The sequence below is a fragment of the Typopeltis vanoorti genome, chromosome 24, assembly GCF_054136105.1.
Source record: "Typopeltis vanoorti isolate ZY-2024b chromosome 24, IOZ_Tvanoo_1.0, whole genome shotgun sequence".
Lineage (NCBI taxonomy): Eukaryota > Metazoa > Arthropoda > Arachnida > Uropygi > Thelyphonidae > Typopeltis > Typopeltis vanoorti.
The window spans coordinates 50,997,855-51,013,867 of NC_143572.1; the positions used below are offsets into that span (position 1 = coordinate 50,997,855).

General features: G+C 38.0%; 1 protein-coding gene across 2 annotated transcripts in view; it reads right to left on the reverse strand.

The window, feature by feature from the left end:
- Positions 1-16,013, reverse strand: part of LOC150093190 (guanine nucleotide exchange factor DBS-like) — a 450,940-nt gene that overhangs the window by 204,549 nt on the left and 230,378 nt on the right. For both annotated transcript variants that reach the window (XM_090413275.1, XM_090413276.1), the window contains one exon: positions 7,238-7,429. In XM_090413275.1, the coding sequence (XP_090269401.1) occupies positions 7,238-7,429 (192 nt within the window). The remainder of the gene's footprint in view (positions 1-7,237; positions 7,430-16,013) is intronic.

The window sequence follows — 16,013 nt, forward strand, 5'->3', positions numbered from 1 at the left end:
TCCCTCAAGAATTCTAGAAATTCCATTCCCCTATTGCTACATGCATCTTCCTCTCTCCAATTTATACTACTGAAGTTAAAATCTCCCATAACAATCATTCTTCTTGCACTTGCCAAACTTAGCTGTCTAAACATCTCCTGGTCCCCATCCTCTGTGCTCCTGGGTCTGTAGCAACACCCCACTAAATATCCTGTCTTGCCTACCTCTACCTCACACCATACACTCTCAAAATCATTTGTCTCACTTCCTTCCAAATTCTCCACTTTTGAGGACATAGGTCATCACTTATCATAAGCAGTACCCCACCACCACGCTTTCCCCTCCTATCCTGACGAAAAATGCTATACCCAGTAACTTCTATTCCTGTTGTTATATCCCCTTCTGTCAACCACGTCTCAGTGATCGCAATAATTTTTGGCCAGGCTGATGCTATCTGCGCCACCACCAACTCCCTTATTCCGGATAATCCTGGCATTAGTATAAAGCATATAAATGCCATTGTTTCTATACCCAGCATTATCCCTTCTAGACTCCACTGGGCTCAGTGTTACCTGACATTGTCTCCCTTCTCCCAAGTATCCATTCCCACAAGAGGCCACCCCTGCTATCATCCTCCCTGGGACACACTGACTCGTTCAGAACAGCAATCTCTCCAGATGCCTATGTCCTTCCTCATTCAAATGTAAACGGTCTCTCGCATACAATTCCTCTCTTTCCTCAAACGCACTCCAAGCATCCACATATACCAGTCCTCTCGTCACACATTCTCGCTATTATGCCATTCAATATCACCGCTCTTCTGCTCAGCTCATCATTATCATACCTAGGCAACACGCACACTATTTTTCCTCTCTCTGTCTTCTTCCGTACAGTCTCAAGCTAAAATCTCATATCTCTCACTGCCCGACTTACATTACCTCTCAAGTCATTCATTCCTATCATCACAATCATCTCATCCACCCTTTTACCTCTCTTAATTGCCATAGCCACCCTTTCTATTGTTCCTCCTGGCAAACACTCCTCACACATCCTATCTTGAACACCACGGATCATTGAGTCGCCATACATTATACCTCTTACCATTCCCTCGCTCCTATTGTTTCCATTCTCTCCTCTTCTTTCATTCCCATACCTCTCTTCTACTGTTTCCATTCTCTCCTCTTCTAGCACTCCCATACATCTCTCTCATTCTCTCTCTCCCACTGTTTCCATTTTCTCCACTTCTAGCACTTCCATATCTCTCTCTCATTCCGTCTCTCCTGTTTCCATCCTCTCATCTGCTAGCATTCCCATACCTCTCTCTCATTCCCTCTCTTCTACTGTTTCCATTCTCTCCTCTTCTAGCACCCCCATACCTCTCACTCATACTCCCTAAATTCTCTCTCTCTCCTACTCTGATTCGCCTTGCATTTATCTCTTCCATTCTCCTAATCTTATCTTTCATACTTCTGCTCTCATTCACAAGACATTCCACCTCCTCTTTCAACTCATCTATCCCCCTCTGCAGGTCAGTCACTCTTAATCTAAATTCACTCTCCAAAGGGTGATTAAGTGCGCCTATCAGGTGGAAAAATCAAACTTAACTTGTTAACTGCAAACTTGGTAGGTACCTATAGGCATCGGACCACCCAAAAAAAGTGTGAATGAATCACAGCATAAAGAGAATCGATGAGGAAAGTAGTAGTGAATGTGTGTGTGTGTGTGTGGGGGGGGGAAACATGAAATGATCCAACTGTTATAACAGATTAATATGGTTGCTGAACATCATCCTCAGGTAATGCTTCGACCTCCTTGTGATTAGTCTTGGAAGACTCAGTGCAAGTGAGAAGGTGAAGAAGTGAATTATATTTTATAAACAAGTGAATATGATAATTTTGACTTACAGTCATGAACTCTTACTTAGATGTATGAAAATGAGCAAGTGAAATTATTAGACAATTTTCAATATTATGAAAAACAAAGTTTTATCAAGTTAAAAAAAAAAAATGGACATTATGAACTCAGCTGATGATTAAAAAACCATGAAACTAAATAGCCTGAATGCACATGATTTAAAGTATGTTCAGCTAATTAACATTCTGGTTATCATGAAGTCTTATGCATACAGTGGCTATAACTAGGAAACGTTTTCAGAAAATTGATGGTGGGCACAAATGACTTGAGAGGCAATGTAAATTGGGCAGTGAGAGATCTGAGATTCTTGCTTGAGGTTGTGCAAAAGAAAATGCAGAGATGAAAGATTGTGTGTGTGTGTGTGTGTGTGTGTGTGTGTGTGTGTGTTGCCCAGGTATGATAGTGACGAGCTGAGCAAAAGAGCAGTAATACTGAATAGCATAATAGCCAGAATTTATCAGAAGAGAGGACTGGAATATGTGGATGCTTGGAGGGCATTTGAGGATAGAAGAGAAATATATCCTAGAGACCGCTTACATTTGAATGAGGAAGGACAAAGGCATCTGGAGAGATTGCTGTTTTCTGAATGAGTCAGTGTGTGAATGAATCTATGCAGAGAAACTAGAATTCCCAAGGTGGATGGTAGCATGAGTGGCCTCTTGTGGAAATGGGCATTTGGGAGAAGGGGCGACATCAGGTAACACTGAGTCCAGTGGGGGGGGGGGGGGTCAAGAGGGGATAATGATAGATATAGAAGCAGTGACATTTTTATGCTTTATACTAATGCCAGGAGTATCTGAAATAAGGGAGATGAATTGGTGACACTGATAGCATCAGCCTGGCCAAAGATTATTGGGATGAGACATGGTTGACGGAGGATGACATAATAACAGGAATTGAAGTAGCAGGGTACAGCATTTTTCTGCAGGATAGGAAAGGAAAATATGGTGGTGGAGTACTGCTTATGATAAGTGATGACCTATGTCCTCCAAGAGGAGCTTTGAAAGGCAGTGACACTAATAGTTTTGAAAGCTAATGGTGTGAGGTAGAGGTGGCCAAGACAGGATATTTAGTGGGGGTGTTGCTACAAACCAAGGAGCACAGAGGGTGGTAACCAGGAGATGTTTAGACAGTTGAGCTTGGCAAGTGCAAGAAGAATGATTGTTATGGGAGATCTTAACTACAGCAGTATAAATTGGGGAGAGGAAGATGCATGCAGCAATAAGGAAATGGAATTTCTAGAATTCTTGAGGGACAAATGTCTTAGGCAACATATAATAGAGGGTACAAGAGGTTCAAGAGTTTTGGATTCGGTCATAGCATCAGAAGAGCCGATAATAAGTAAGATGACATCTCTCCCACCAGTTGGAGAGAGTGACCATGTGGTTTTGACTTGGAAGATGAATAGACAGGCAGGAGTATCAAAGAAAAGGGAACATATGTGGAATAATAAGAGGGTGATTATAATAGTCTTAGATATCAACTTGGGGCAGTTCCATGAAGGGCAGAATTGGAAGGCCAGGATATCATTAGTGCTTGGGAAATTGTGAAGGAATAATTGTTAGCAGCAATAGTAAGCTGTATTCCACGAGTGAAGAAGCGGACATAATTTGGTGTAAAGTGGATGACAAACAATATCAAACAGCAACTGCAGTTGAGAAAGAGATTATGGAAGAGATATAAGGAGAGGGGTGGAGGGCAGATACATGAAGAATATAAGATGCAAACCAAGAGAGTGACTAGTATGGTGAGGAAGGCAAAACTGGAATATGAGAAGAGATTGGCACTAAGATCCAAAGAAAATCCTAGCAAATTTTTTTAGCTATGTGGCCAGTAGGAGGAGAAATGCCTGTGGAGGAATGACACTGCGGGATAAAAATGGGAATAGAGTGACAGATGCAGAGGACATAGTGGAGTTGTTCAATGAGCACTTTATTGGAGTATTTCATCCTGGAGAAGAAGGTTTTAATACTAGAGGGATAGGGCAGGAGAGTGTGTTCCAAATACTGAGTACTCTGGATATCACTAAAGCTGTGGGACCGGATGGTATTTCACCATGGGTTTTGGGAGAATGTGCTAAAGAACTGACAGCTCCATTGACCTGGCTCTTCAATAAAAGTCTAGCTGTGGGAAAAGTAACCAAGAAATGGAAGGAAGGTAAGATAGTGCCACTGCACAAGGGTGTTAGCAGACTGGATTAATTATGGTGTCTAATTATGGGCCAGTTTGTGTGTCATCAGCAGTTGTTAAGGTCTTGGAGAAATTAGTGAGGGACTATATACAGTGTTGGGCAGATGAGGGAAATGTTATCTGTGAGAATCAACATGGATTTGTTAAGGGGTGCTCTTGCTTTAGTAATATGACTGCCTTTTATAATAAAGTGACAAGAGCAGTTGATGAGGGAAAGACATATACTGCCATCGTTTTGGATTTTACAAAGGCGTTTGACAGGATGCCACATGATAAGCTGATATTTAAGTTGCAGCACATAGGTTTAAAAGTTGTGTTGTCAAATAGATTCAGGATTGGCTGTCTGATAGGTATCAGAGAGTTGTGTATAGTGGGGCAATATCAAGGAAGCAGAAGGTAACAAGTAGGGTTCCACAGGGGTCAGTACTGGGGCCTGTGTTGTTCAACCTTTACATCAATGACATTGTCAATGGATTGCAATGGAATATTCAGTTGTTTGCAGATGATGTGAAGCTGGGAAAAGTCATCAGTAATATTGCAAATGTGGCAGCTACAAGAGGATTTGAATAAACTAGACAGATAGGCAAATGAATGGCAGTATCGGTTTAATGCAGCAAAATGTAAAGTCTTGAAGTTTGGGATCCATCAATGGGAGGATGCATACTTGATTGGATTAGCTATACTGGAGGAAGTAGGAGAGACAAGAGATCTGGGGTTGATGATTGATAGAAAACTGAAATTCAGGGAGCATATTGCAAAGGTGGTGAAGGTAACCCAGAGGATTGCTACAATACTGAGGACACTGACCTACAGAGATAAAAGAATTATCATTCTGTTGTATAAACCCTGAAACCACACTTTGACTATTGTTCTCAAATTTGAACTCCAGGATTTGAAGAGGATAAATTAGCTGTGGAACGGGTACAGAGGTAGATAACAAAGATGGTTTCAGGACTGTACAACGTTAGTTACGAGGATCAACTCAGGTAATGTGTACTGCTGAGTTTGGTGTACAGAAAAAGGAGAGGTGATGTGATCAAGACTTTTAAACTGTTGAGAGGCAGTTACAGGGTAAACATTGGGGAGTTCTTTCGCTTGGTCGAATGGTGGGAAGGAGCGATGACAAGGAGCCATCCCTAGAAGTTATGAAAGGAAGCTGTGAGCAAGAGGGTGAGGAGTGGTTTCTTTGCATGGAGGGTGGCTGAACCATGGAATGCATTGCCCGAGAGAGTGGTTAGAGCAAGAACGGTCAATGAGTTCAAGGAATTGTATGATAGACTTTGTGTTTCCTAAGAAGGACTTCCCACAATGAGTCTCTTGACTCCATGGAGGTCTGAATAATAATAATAAAATCAATGAGGTTGCAATATAGGGTTGGTGAGATGGATAGCTGGGTGGTTGATGGAGAGATATCAAAGAGTAGTTTATTCAGGAGTAGAGTCCAAAAAACGGCCTGTGACTAGTGGTGTGCCACAGGGTTCTGTTCTTGGACCACTGCTGTTTAATCTGTTCATTAACGATATAGGGAAGGGTCTAAGTGGGACAGTTAATTTGTTCGCTGATGATGCAAAGTTGGGTAGGGCGATAGTGAATGCAGAAGATGTCAAAGCCTTGCAAGATGACTTAGATAGATTGGAGTTCTGGACTAAGGAGAATGGATGTCAATTTAATGTGACAAAATGTAAGGTTATGCATTTCGGAGTGAAAAGATTAGCAGCAGTATACCACATTGGTGGAACTGTACTCCAAGAGATTGATGAGGCCAGGGACTTGGGAGTGTTGGTGAATAGGGAGATGAAGTTTAGGGGGCACATTGCGAAAGTAGCTAAATCAGCTCATCAACTCACTTGGTTGTTGAAAAATACCTTGACGAGCAGAGAAAAACAAGTTATTGTACCTCTGTACCGAGCCCTGATAAGACCTCATCTCGATTACTGTGCCCAGATTTGGTCACCTCGGTTCCTTCTTGATGGGGAGGAGGTTGGGAGGATCCAGAGGTGAGTGACTAAGATGATAGCAGGTCTATGGAATGAACCATATGAGAACAGGTTGAAGATTTGTGGGTTGCAGAAACTAGTTGATAGGCGGAAAAGGGGAGACATGATTGAGACATTCAAATTGCTAAAAGGATTCTATAGGATTAATTCAGATGATATTTTTGAGATCAGGACTGGTGGTGGGAGAACTAGGGGACACCCATGGAAGCTGGGCAAGAGCGTGGTTAGCAGGGGTGTTAGAGCTGGGTTCTTTACTTTTAGAGTGGAATGAGTGGAATAAGCTGCCAGAGTCTGTTGTGGGTGCTATGACAGTGAGCGAGTTCAAGGCAAGGTATGATAGATACTGTGAGAATGTTGAACAGCTGCGTGAACATGATGTTTAGGGCCTCCCTCGATGAGTCTAAGGACTCCTGGAGTAGCCCGTGGTAATAATAATAATAATAATATAAAAATGTACATAAAATTTAGTACTACTAAATGATATATCTATATATTTTGCATCTCATTCTCCGAAAGTTTTGATTCCTCTCCACTTCACCTTTTCCCACACTCTCCTGTACTGCTATATACTTTTAGTATAAAATAGGAAAATGCTCATTCTGCTGACATTTCAATATATTATTCACAATCTTCAATCTATTATGTACAAAGTATGAATCATTTTCACTTGATAACATTAAACTTATGTCTATACTCATGTTCACTTTACTGAAATCCACTTGAAGGGGCATCACATCTAAATCATTCTCCACAAATCTCTCCAATTGTATATCATATGCAAAAATTGAGCATCTGCAGTGATTGCTAATTCATAAGTAGCATATAAATAGAAGACATGACACAACATAAATAAAGAAAAATCAATTTTAATTAGGAAAAGATTTTTGGAAATTTTTCTAGTGTTTTTTTCCTTTTACTTTTTGGGGCAGGGTTCCCCCCCCCTCTGGGTGCACCACTGTTTCAAGATAATGTTTAGGAAGTCTAGAGTAGCTCTAACTAAATAGCTAACTAATAGTCCTAACCAAAATACCTTTATTTTGGTTAGAGCTATAAGGTTATTAAACTTATAAATTGCTAGACATTCATATAACTGTAATAAGCTGAATTAATATTAAAAAACCAAACATTTTCTGCATATTATTTTAAATATCACATACCTTTTCAATCTTCCTGTGAAGATCATTATACTTTTTAAGCATATCAGTTCTATGCTCAAGCTGCTGCCTGAAATCAATAACAACTCTTTCTAATTCTAAGCATTTAGGAGAAATTGAATCCAGTGCATAGTGCTTGGTAGTGATTAGTTCTTGCCCCACTTTTTGCAATTCTTCTGCTTTCTGAAGTTGTTCCTAAAATGCATAAATATATGGCAATAAAATATATTCCATTTACCACTTCCATGTATAATGTGCATGCAATGAGTTATTGATATGAAACAAATATGAAAAAGTTACTGAAAGAAGAAAAGAGTGAGGGAGTAAAGACTGCAAGTCTGCTGCTAGGATGTGATAGGAGTTAAGTGAGAAATCTCTGGATTGCAGATGAGTCAATGCAAACATTGTGCACTAGTGAATTGAATTTGAATGGATCATAGAGCATGTTGTTCAGTGGGAGACAGGAAGTGCAAAAGATCGAAAACTAGAGGCGTTTTTTTTTTTTGGGGGGGGGGGGGAGAGAACAGCCAAGAATGTGTCCAGCTACAGATGAGACAAATGAATGAATATAGAAGTGATTATGCAATGCTGAGTATTTCTCAGGTTTTGAATCTGAACAAGTTGATAATTAGAGTATATAAGGGTAACTGAGTCCATGGGAATGTTGAAATCTGTGAATGCCAGAAGTATCAAAAATAAAAGTGAGAAGCTTTTGGCCTTGGTCAGCAAGATAATTTCATGCATGCAAATAGTTCTGCAGTACTTAAAAGTACTGCAGAGCTATTTGCATGCACCCACTGTCAATTATTAAATAAAGAAAAAATAAAATTAAAACTAGAAAATGTCTTCTCCTAGTATTAACATTTAATGAAATCATAAAAAATGTCAACATTTATGGTATGTTAGAATGGAAAGAATGTATGGTAATTGCATTGCACAAAGGAGTTGCAAAGACTTTAGCAATAAAAAATTTTAATATTTATGGTTCATAACATAACATTAAAAATGTTATGTTATGAACCTTTTGTAATTCCTATGTCTCTGAGTGCAAGTGTTACCAGTGCCAATTTTGTGCATATGTTTTATGTATTTAGTCTACTGGCAACTGTGCGCTTTAGAGATGTGTCACCACTCCAGTGTTGTTGGCATGCTATCACCATACATTGCTTTTTTGTGTTTAAAAGTTTTGCTCCAAAATGAGTAATCCAAATAAAAAACAATGAACCTATAAATGCAATGATTGGGAAGAATACTATTGTTTTTAGTCTTCTTCCCAATCATTCCGGAGTAAAGAGAAATGTTTTTGCTTATTATACGATGGTTTAATTTAGTTGTATGATAAATGTTACATGTGTATTTATCCACCCATTGATGGACCACCATACTAACAAAGTGGATTCCAAAAGAAGGGAAACGAGGCAGAGGACTTCCTAAAAGAAGATGGGACAATGAACTGTCAAAACTTGTTAGAAAAAAAATGGAAGCCTTCATTCAGCAGTGGACTGAAAATGGCTGAAAAGAAGAAGTGTATTTATCCTACTTTCACAGTTAATTAATTTGTTAATTGTTATCATTTGATATGATAAGCAAGCATAAATTTTCATAGAAAAAAATATTAGTGCCCGCCATTCTCTTCCCAATCTCAAATGCACCTGCAACCACAACCAGGTTGAGAACTCCTGCATTATATAAAAGAGGCTCCAAGAAAGTAGCAGTTTATAGACCGATTAGAATCAGTTTAGAGACCGATTATTCGGCTATGAAACAACATGGGATGTAATATCCCTTAACTTAAATATATTTATTTTATAGAAAAGAATATTCATAAATTTTTTCACTGAAACAAATTGTGACATTACCTGATTTCATATTATTGTTATTAACATCTGACCTTCATGGAGTCAGGGACTTATCATGAGCGGTACATACTATCGCTCACAATGCTCATTCAACTATGCCTTAAATCGATTCAATGTGTCTACATTCACAACACACTCACCAACTACTTTTCATGCAAAGAATCTTCTCCTCACTCCTCTGCCCACACCCTGCATATACAGTTTCCAGCAATGGCCTATTTCCCCCCCCCCCCCATTCGATGAAAATTCTCTTCCATGTCAACCTGATAACAACCTCTGACTAGCTTATACGTCTCAATCATATTCCCCCCTCCCTCCTATTCACAATGCTTTGCAATTTATATTCTCTCAATCTGTACCTGTCTCTCTTCTCTGGATCCTTTCTAACATATCCTCATCACCACGAAAACCTGGTAAACAAATCTCAAATCTCTGCACAATAATCCATATGAGGCCTGATCAAGGCTTTATACAATGGACTCATAACCTCTTTATCTATGCATGTCAGAGCCATTGGATAATGACAATATACCATTGTCATTATTCGATGTGACATCTTCACACCTTGTGCAATGTGGCCTGTGAATTTCATGTCCTTGTCCACCACCACTCCCAGATCTGTCATTCCCTACCTCCTTTAAAGTTTCCCCACTAAGTGTATAACTTGCATCCCATCATTGCTTACTAAATTTCAAAACCTTACACTTTGCAACATTGAACTGATAGTTCCACTTACCTGCCCATTCTTGCAATCTATTCAAGTCTTTCTGCAATTCCATAATATTTGCTTGACTCTGCATTGCTCTCCTCAATTTTGCATCATCTTCAAATAGCTGCATATCACTAGATAAAGCCATCCCAACATCATTAATATACAAATTGAACAACAATTGTCCCAGAACTCACTCCTGCAGCACATCACTAGTGATCTTCCTCTTTTGGAATACTGCAACCCCATATACAACTTTCTGATATCTATGTGACAGCCAGTCACTGATCCAACTCAAAATTCTGTTATCCAATCCCATCTGTTTTAATTTATTTAACAGCTTGTTGCGTGGCAGTTGATCAAAAACTTTTGCAAAATCCAAGTATACCACTGTACATGCATCTTCCCTGTCCAAGGTATTTGTCACCTTCTTATAGTACATAAGTTAGTAAAACATGATCTCTCTTTAAAAAACCCATACTGATAACCACAAAGAATATTGCTGTTATCAACTCATTTCTGTATCCTACTTCTCACCAATCTCACTCTCTCTAGTACCTTCACCACAACTCACAATGTACAGATCGAAGACACAGCCTTATCACCACCTTTATGCAGTGGCACGATTTTAATCTCTTTGCACTGAAATGGAACCTGTACTGTTATAAGACTCTTATTAAACATGCATGCCAACGATACTGCCAATTTCCTGGAATATATGGTGATGCATTAGCAAACCCTATTACCTTATTCACATCAATGTTATTTATTTCCTCAAATATCTCCTGCTCACTCACAATTAAGCCATCCTCTCCTATATCCTCCACACTTAAGTTCCTCATGATTCCACCCTGAGCAGGATGAAACATCTTTATAAATTGATCACTGAATACCTCAACAATGTCTTCTGCAGTAGTTACCATTCTACCATTTTCATCCATTAACATCATCTTATGATTGCCACATATCTAAAAAAAAACACTGGTTTTTCTTTGTCTGATTTGCCAATTTCTGCTCATACTGCACTTTTATTTGTCACATTGTATCCACAATCACTTTATGTTAATTGCTATAATAATTTTAGAGCTGTTTCTCCACCGTTTGATTCAGCTAGCCAATACAATTAATCACATGTATAAAATTAACTTTTTTTAACTCATATTTTCCTCACAACAAATGGAAAAACCCTAGCATACTGCATCAAGATACACATACTCACTCACTCTTGGCCAAGTGATTTAGCAATTTGAGACTTGAAATAGATGCCTGATTTGTCATTCTGTTAATGCTTTTAGTCATGAGAATTAAAACATTACATTTCCTTTGCAGTAAAAAAATTAATATGCATTAATTTGAAGGAAGAAATCAATCTCAATATTATTTGTTGTTCTGAAGTCTCTCTCTATATAGAATAGTTTTGTTTGCTGTTTAGTATAAAGAAATTGCAGATTTTAGAATTATGGCTGAAGTTAAAGTAAGAGTAATTATTGATCTTTTCTTTTATGGTATGCTGGTTGATTAGTAGCTATAAATTAAATTTTTATATATGCATCTTCATGAAATCTCTGAAAACTTATTTCAGGAAGCCTACACTACCCATTATTCACACACTATCTTCTTAAACTCATTCAATGCCAGAGCACTCACAACCACCTCTAGTAACTCATTCCATGTATTGAAAAATCTTTTTCATCATTCTTATAAAATCCCTTTAGTGACTTACTTTTTTTCATGTTCCTTCTTTTCCACCTGTCAAATAAACTTTGCAAGTTGCACATAGGGTTCAGTCTGTTATAAAGAGTATCTCACAGGCCTCCTACTATCTTGATCACCCTTCCATTGATCTTTTTCACCATTTCCTCATCCCCAATGTGTTTAAATCATTCTGCATATCACTATACTTTCCTTATCAAACTCAGCTATCACTCTTATGATATGTGAGTAAATTACTAAGGTAGGATTTACCTTTTACAAAGTCATGTTGCTCACATAGAGTATTATGTTCCTATATGCCCATTCCTGAATTCTACCTTCAGCCAACATTTCTGTGAAACCCAGCTCCTAGGAGGCTGTATTACTGTTCTACATTATGAGTGAGAGAAGGTCACTACCCAGACCGGTTTCAACTTTTATTGAGGTCTTATCAGTGAGTAGGTAGACCTAGAAATACCAAGTTTGTAGCAAACAGAACTTACATATACCCTACTATGAGAATTGCCAAGAAGGTGTCCTAATAAATTATTAATTATATGAAGAGCCAAAGGCTTCAATTCGGTGACATATAAACTTATTTAAGTTAAGGGATATTATATCCCATATTGTTTCATAGCCGAATAAGAAACTCAAAGAGTTTCATGCCGAATATAGTAAATATATAAAGTTCGGCGAGTCCAAGCGTAAGCAAATACCTGGATAGTGTTACAACTGACCCTTTAGGGAGTGCAACACTGAGGAAACTCATGGTAAGGTGGAGCAAGCTCCGATCACTAGTCTTGATATTTCCCCATAATGTGAAACCCAGCTCCTAGGAGCTGTATTACTGTTCTACATTATGAGTGAGAGAAGGTCACTACCCAGACCAGTTTCAACCTTTATTGAGGTCTCATCAGTGAGTAGGTAGACCTAGATACTTAAATAAGTTTATATGTCACCGAATTGAAGCCTTTGGCTCTTCATATAATTAATAATTTATTAGGACACCTTCTTGGCAATTCTCATAGTAGGGTATATGTAAGTTCTGTTTGCTACAAACTTGGTATTTCTAGGTCTACCTACTCACTGATGAGACTTCAAATAAAGGTTGAAACCGGTCTGGGTAGTGACCTTCTCTCACTCATAATGTAGAACAGTAATACAGCTCCTAGGAGCTGGGTTTCACATTATGGGGAAATATCAAGACTAGTGATCGGAGCTTGCTCCACCCTTACCATGAGTTTCCTCAGTGTTGCACTCCCTAAAGGGTCAGTTGTAACACTATCCAGGTATTTGCTTACACTTGGACTCGCCGAACTTTATATATTTACTATATTCGGCATGAAACTCTTTGAGTTTCTTATTCGGCTATGAAACAATATGGGATGTAATATCCCTTAACTTAAATAAGTTTATATGTCACCGAATTGAAGCCTTTGGCTCTTCATATAATTAAAAATAAATATTAATTTTTGTAATTGTTGCATGTCTTTGACAATGGCAAATCCAGTTGATGTTAATATAATGTAACAGTTGCATGCCGACATCAGATCAAGTTCCTATTCAAATTAAGAGCAGAAATAATTGTTAGCAAAATAAAAATGTGAGACTACACTTGAGAAAATCCAAACAGATAATACAGACTAATAAATTTTGAACATAACTGATGAAAATCAAAGAAAAGGTGGATGAATGAGCTGTACTGACTTGCTTTAAGGTTTAGGTATAGTGTAACCAATGAAGATTCCCTTCTATCATCAATTCAATGAAATTGAATTGATGATAGAAGGGAATAAGACACAGGATAGTTTACTCCAAATGGGTATCATTGCTGCTTAGAGAGAGAAAGAGAGATTTGTTCAGATATTTTAAGAGAGCTATCAAAAAAAGCTTTCCTAATTTTTCCTGATGATGAGATTTTGGGTTCTTTCAAACCCAAGTTGCATTGCCAGTAACTGACACTTCATTTGTCAAATAAATTCAAAATAATGCCTCAACTTTTGAGATAGTTAAAGCATTATTTTGATGGATTTTTATTTATATTTTTTTAATCTGTGTGAGATGAGACTATCAACAAGGGCTATATCGATAATCACACCATCATCCAGCCCAAAAGTATGATATCCCCAAAATCCCAACTCATAGAAACCAGACAATTTGTTCTAGTGATGAAGTTCTTGTCAGAGAACTAAACTATATTCACCACTTTATTTCAATAATGGCTACAACCACTACTAAACAGATAAAATATCACATGTCCACCAAACTCTTTATTCCATCCCATATATCTGAAAAGAGAACTAAAGTACTAAAATTATAACCTTCACATCATATTCAAAACACACTTTGAATTAGTGACTCTTAACATTTACTTCTGAGAACACAAGAAATATATTTGCTACCATCATTATGGCAAGTTAGGACTGGCAGACCATGCTCCAAACATCCCTTCACACAGGATTATATAGAAGAAAACCAGTGGGTCATAGAGAAGCCATTACAAGTCACAGAAACTACCTTTAGAGTTGGCAACAGGTATAAAACACTTTCCTAACCATAACAAGTATGGCTGCATTTTGCTAAAATGGAAGACAGACATCTTAGGATCAACTTCAACTCATCAGTTGTGTGTAACAAGTAGTTTTACTCCAAATGTGTTGGTTTGAAAGAATAAAATAGTATATATTTTTATTAGTTATTGTTTTGGTGTGGTGTACCATGAAAAAAAAAAAAAGGCAGAGATGATCAATATCCAACACCTAAGACTGTCCACAAGGAAGATTACAAATCAGATCTTTGTAACATTTTGTTGAGCCATCAAACAAAACCTTAAATCATAAAGACTACATAGTACTTCCTAGTCTGGCCACAAGATTTCCAAGTTCACCTGAAATTTCCAAAATTCAAATCAGGCTATATTCCAGTTAACTTACATACTGGTCTCCTCAAAAGTCTCTGTGCAGGCATCACTCTGGTTGATGAGAATTATAAACACACAAATGTATCAAGAATCAAAGAAGATAGCTAGATAGTAGACTAATGTAGTCAATAGTCTCCTCTAGTATATCTAGCATCACTTACCAGCCACTTTTCTGTTTATTGAAAATTTTTAAATGTAACAGATAGGATTTGGGAGAAAAACAAAGTCTTCAATATAGGGAAAAAAAACTTTATTTTGCACTGAAAAACTGAAAAGAAAGAATAATGAATATATACATTGTAATTTAATAGCAAAGTAAACAAACAAAGTTTGTCTTTAGAAACTTTAAAAGTTATGAAATAAGAGAAAGAAATCTTTGAAAGTACAACTTTCCCCATCAGTTGCTTTTGTATATACAGTACTACTTGACACAGGCTATGTGCCAGAGAGTTGACACCTGCCTTGACATATTTTTTTAATACGAGTCTTGCACTTGGTCAAGTTCCTAAAGAGTGGAAGGAGGGCAAGATTGTGCCACTTCATAAAGGAGGTGATCGAACTCAAGCATCAAACTATAGGCCTATCTGTGTGTCAGGTGTTGTGGTTAAGTTGTTGGAGAGGCTTGTGAGAGCTAGGATCCAGAGTTGGGTTGACAACAATGGTATAATCTTTGATGGACAGCATGGATTTGCTAAAGGGAGGTCATGTTTTAGTAATCTACTTACTTATTACAATAAAGTGACTGCTTCCTTGGACAGAGGAGAAGGATACACAGTAATATACTTGGATTTCGCAAAGGCTTTTGATAGAGTACCTCATGATAAGTTGACAGTCAAACTAGAGCAGATGGGGTTGGATATTAGATTAGTGCATTGGATTGGAGACTGGCTATCTGATAGGTATCAACAAGTTGTGTATGGGGGTGCAATATCCAGGAAAAGGAAAGTCACTAGTGGAGTGCCTCAGGGGTCTGTTTTAGGGCCATTACTATTTAACTTATATATTAATGATATTGGTGAAGATTTGGATGGAGATATTCAGTTGTTTGCAGATGATGCAAAGTTGGGACGAACCATAAAGAGTAGTGAAGATGTTGTGGCCTTGCAAGAAGACTTGAATAAATTGAGTGATTGGGCAAGCAAATGGGGATGTGAGTTCAATGTTACAAAATGTAAAGTTTTAAAATTTGGAAAACAAAGATGGGATGCAGAATTTATGCTTGGTGAGAATATATTGTTGGAAGTAGAGGAAATAAGAGATATGGGGGTGATAGTGGATAAGGATCTAAAATTTAGGGGACACATCGCCAAAATTGTGAAGACAACACAAAGACTTCTGGGAATGATGCGGAGGACACTGACATGTAGAAGTAGGGAGATACTTGTTCCAATGTATAAGGCTTTGATTAGGCCACACTTGGACTATTGTGCCCAGATTTGTTCACCTGGTTTTCAGAAGGATGAAGAGATGTTGGAAAGGGTCCAAAGGCGACTGACTAAGGTAGTTTCTGACCTCTGGAATGTTGAGTATGAGGAAAGATTGAAAAGATGTAATTTGCAGAGTCTCGTGGAGAGAAGGAAGAGGGGAGATATGATAGAG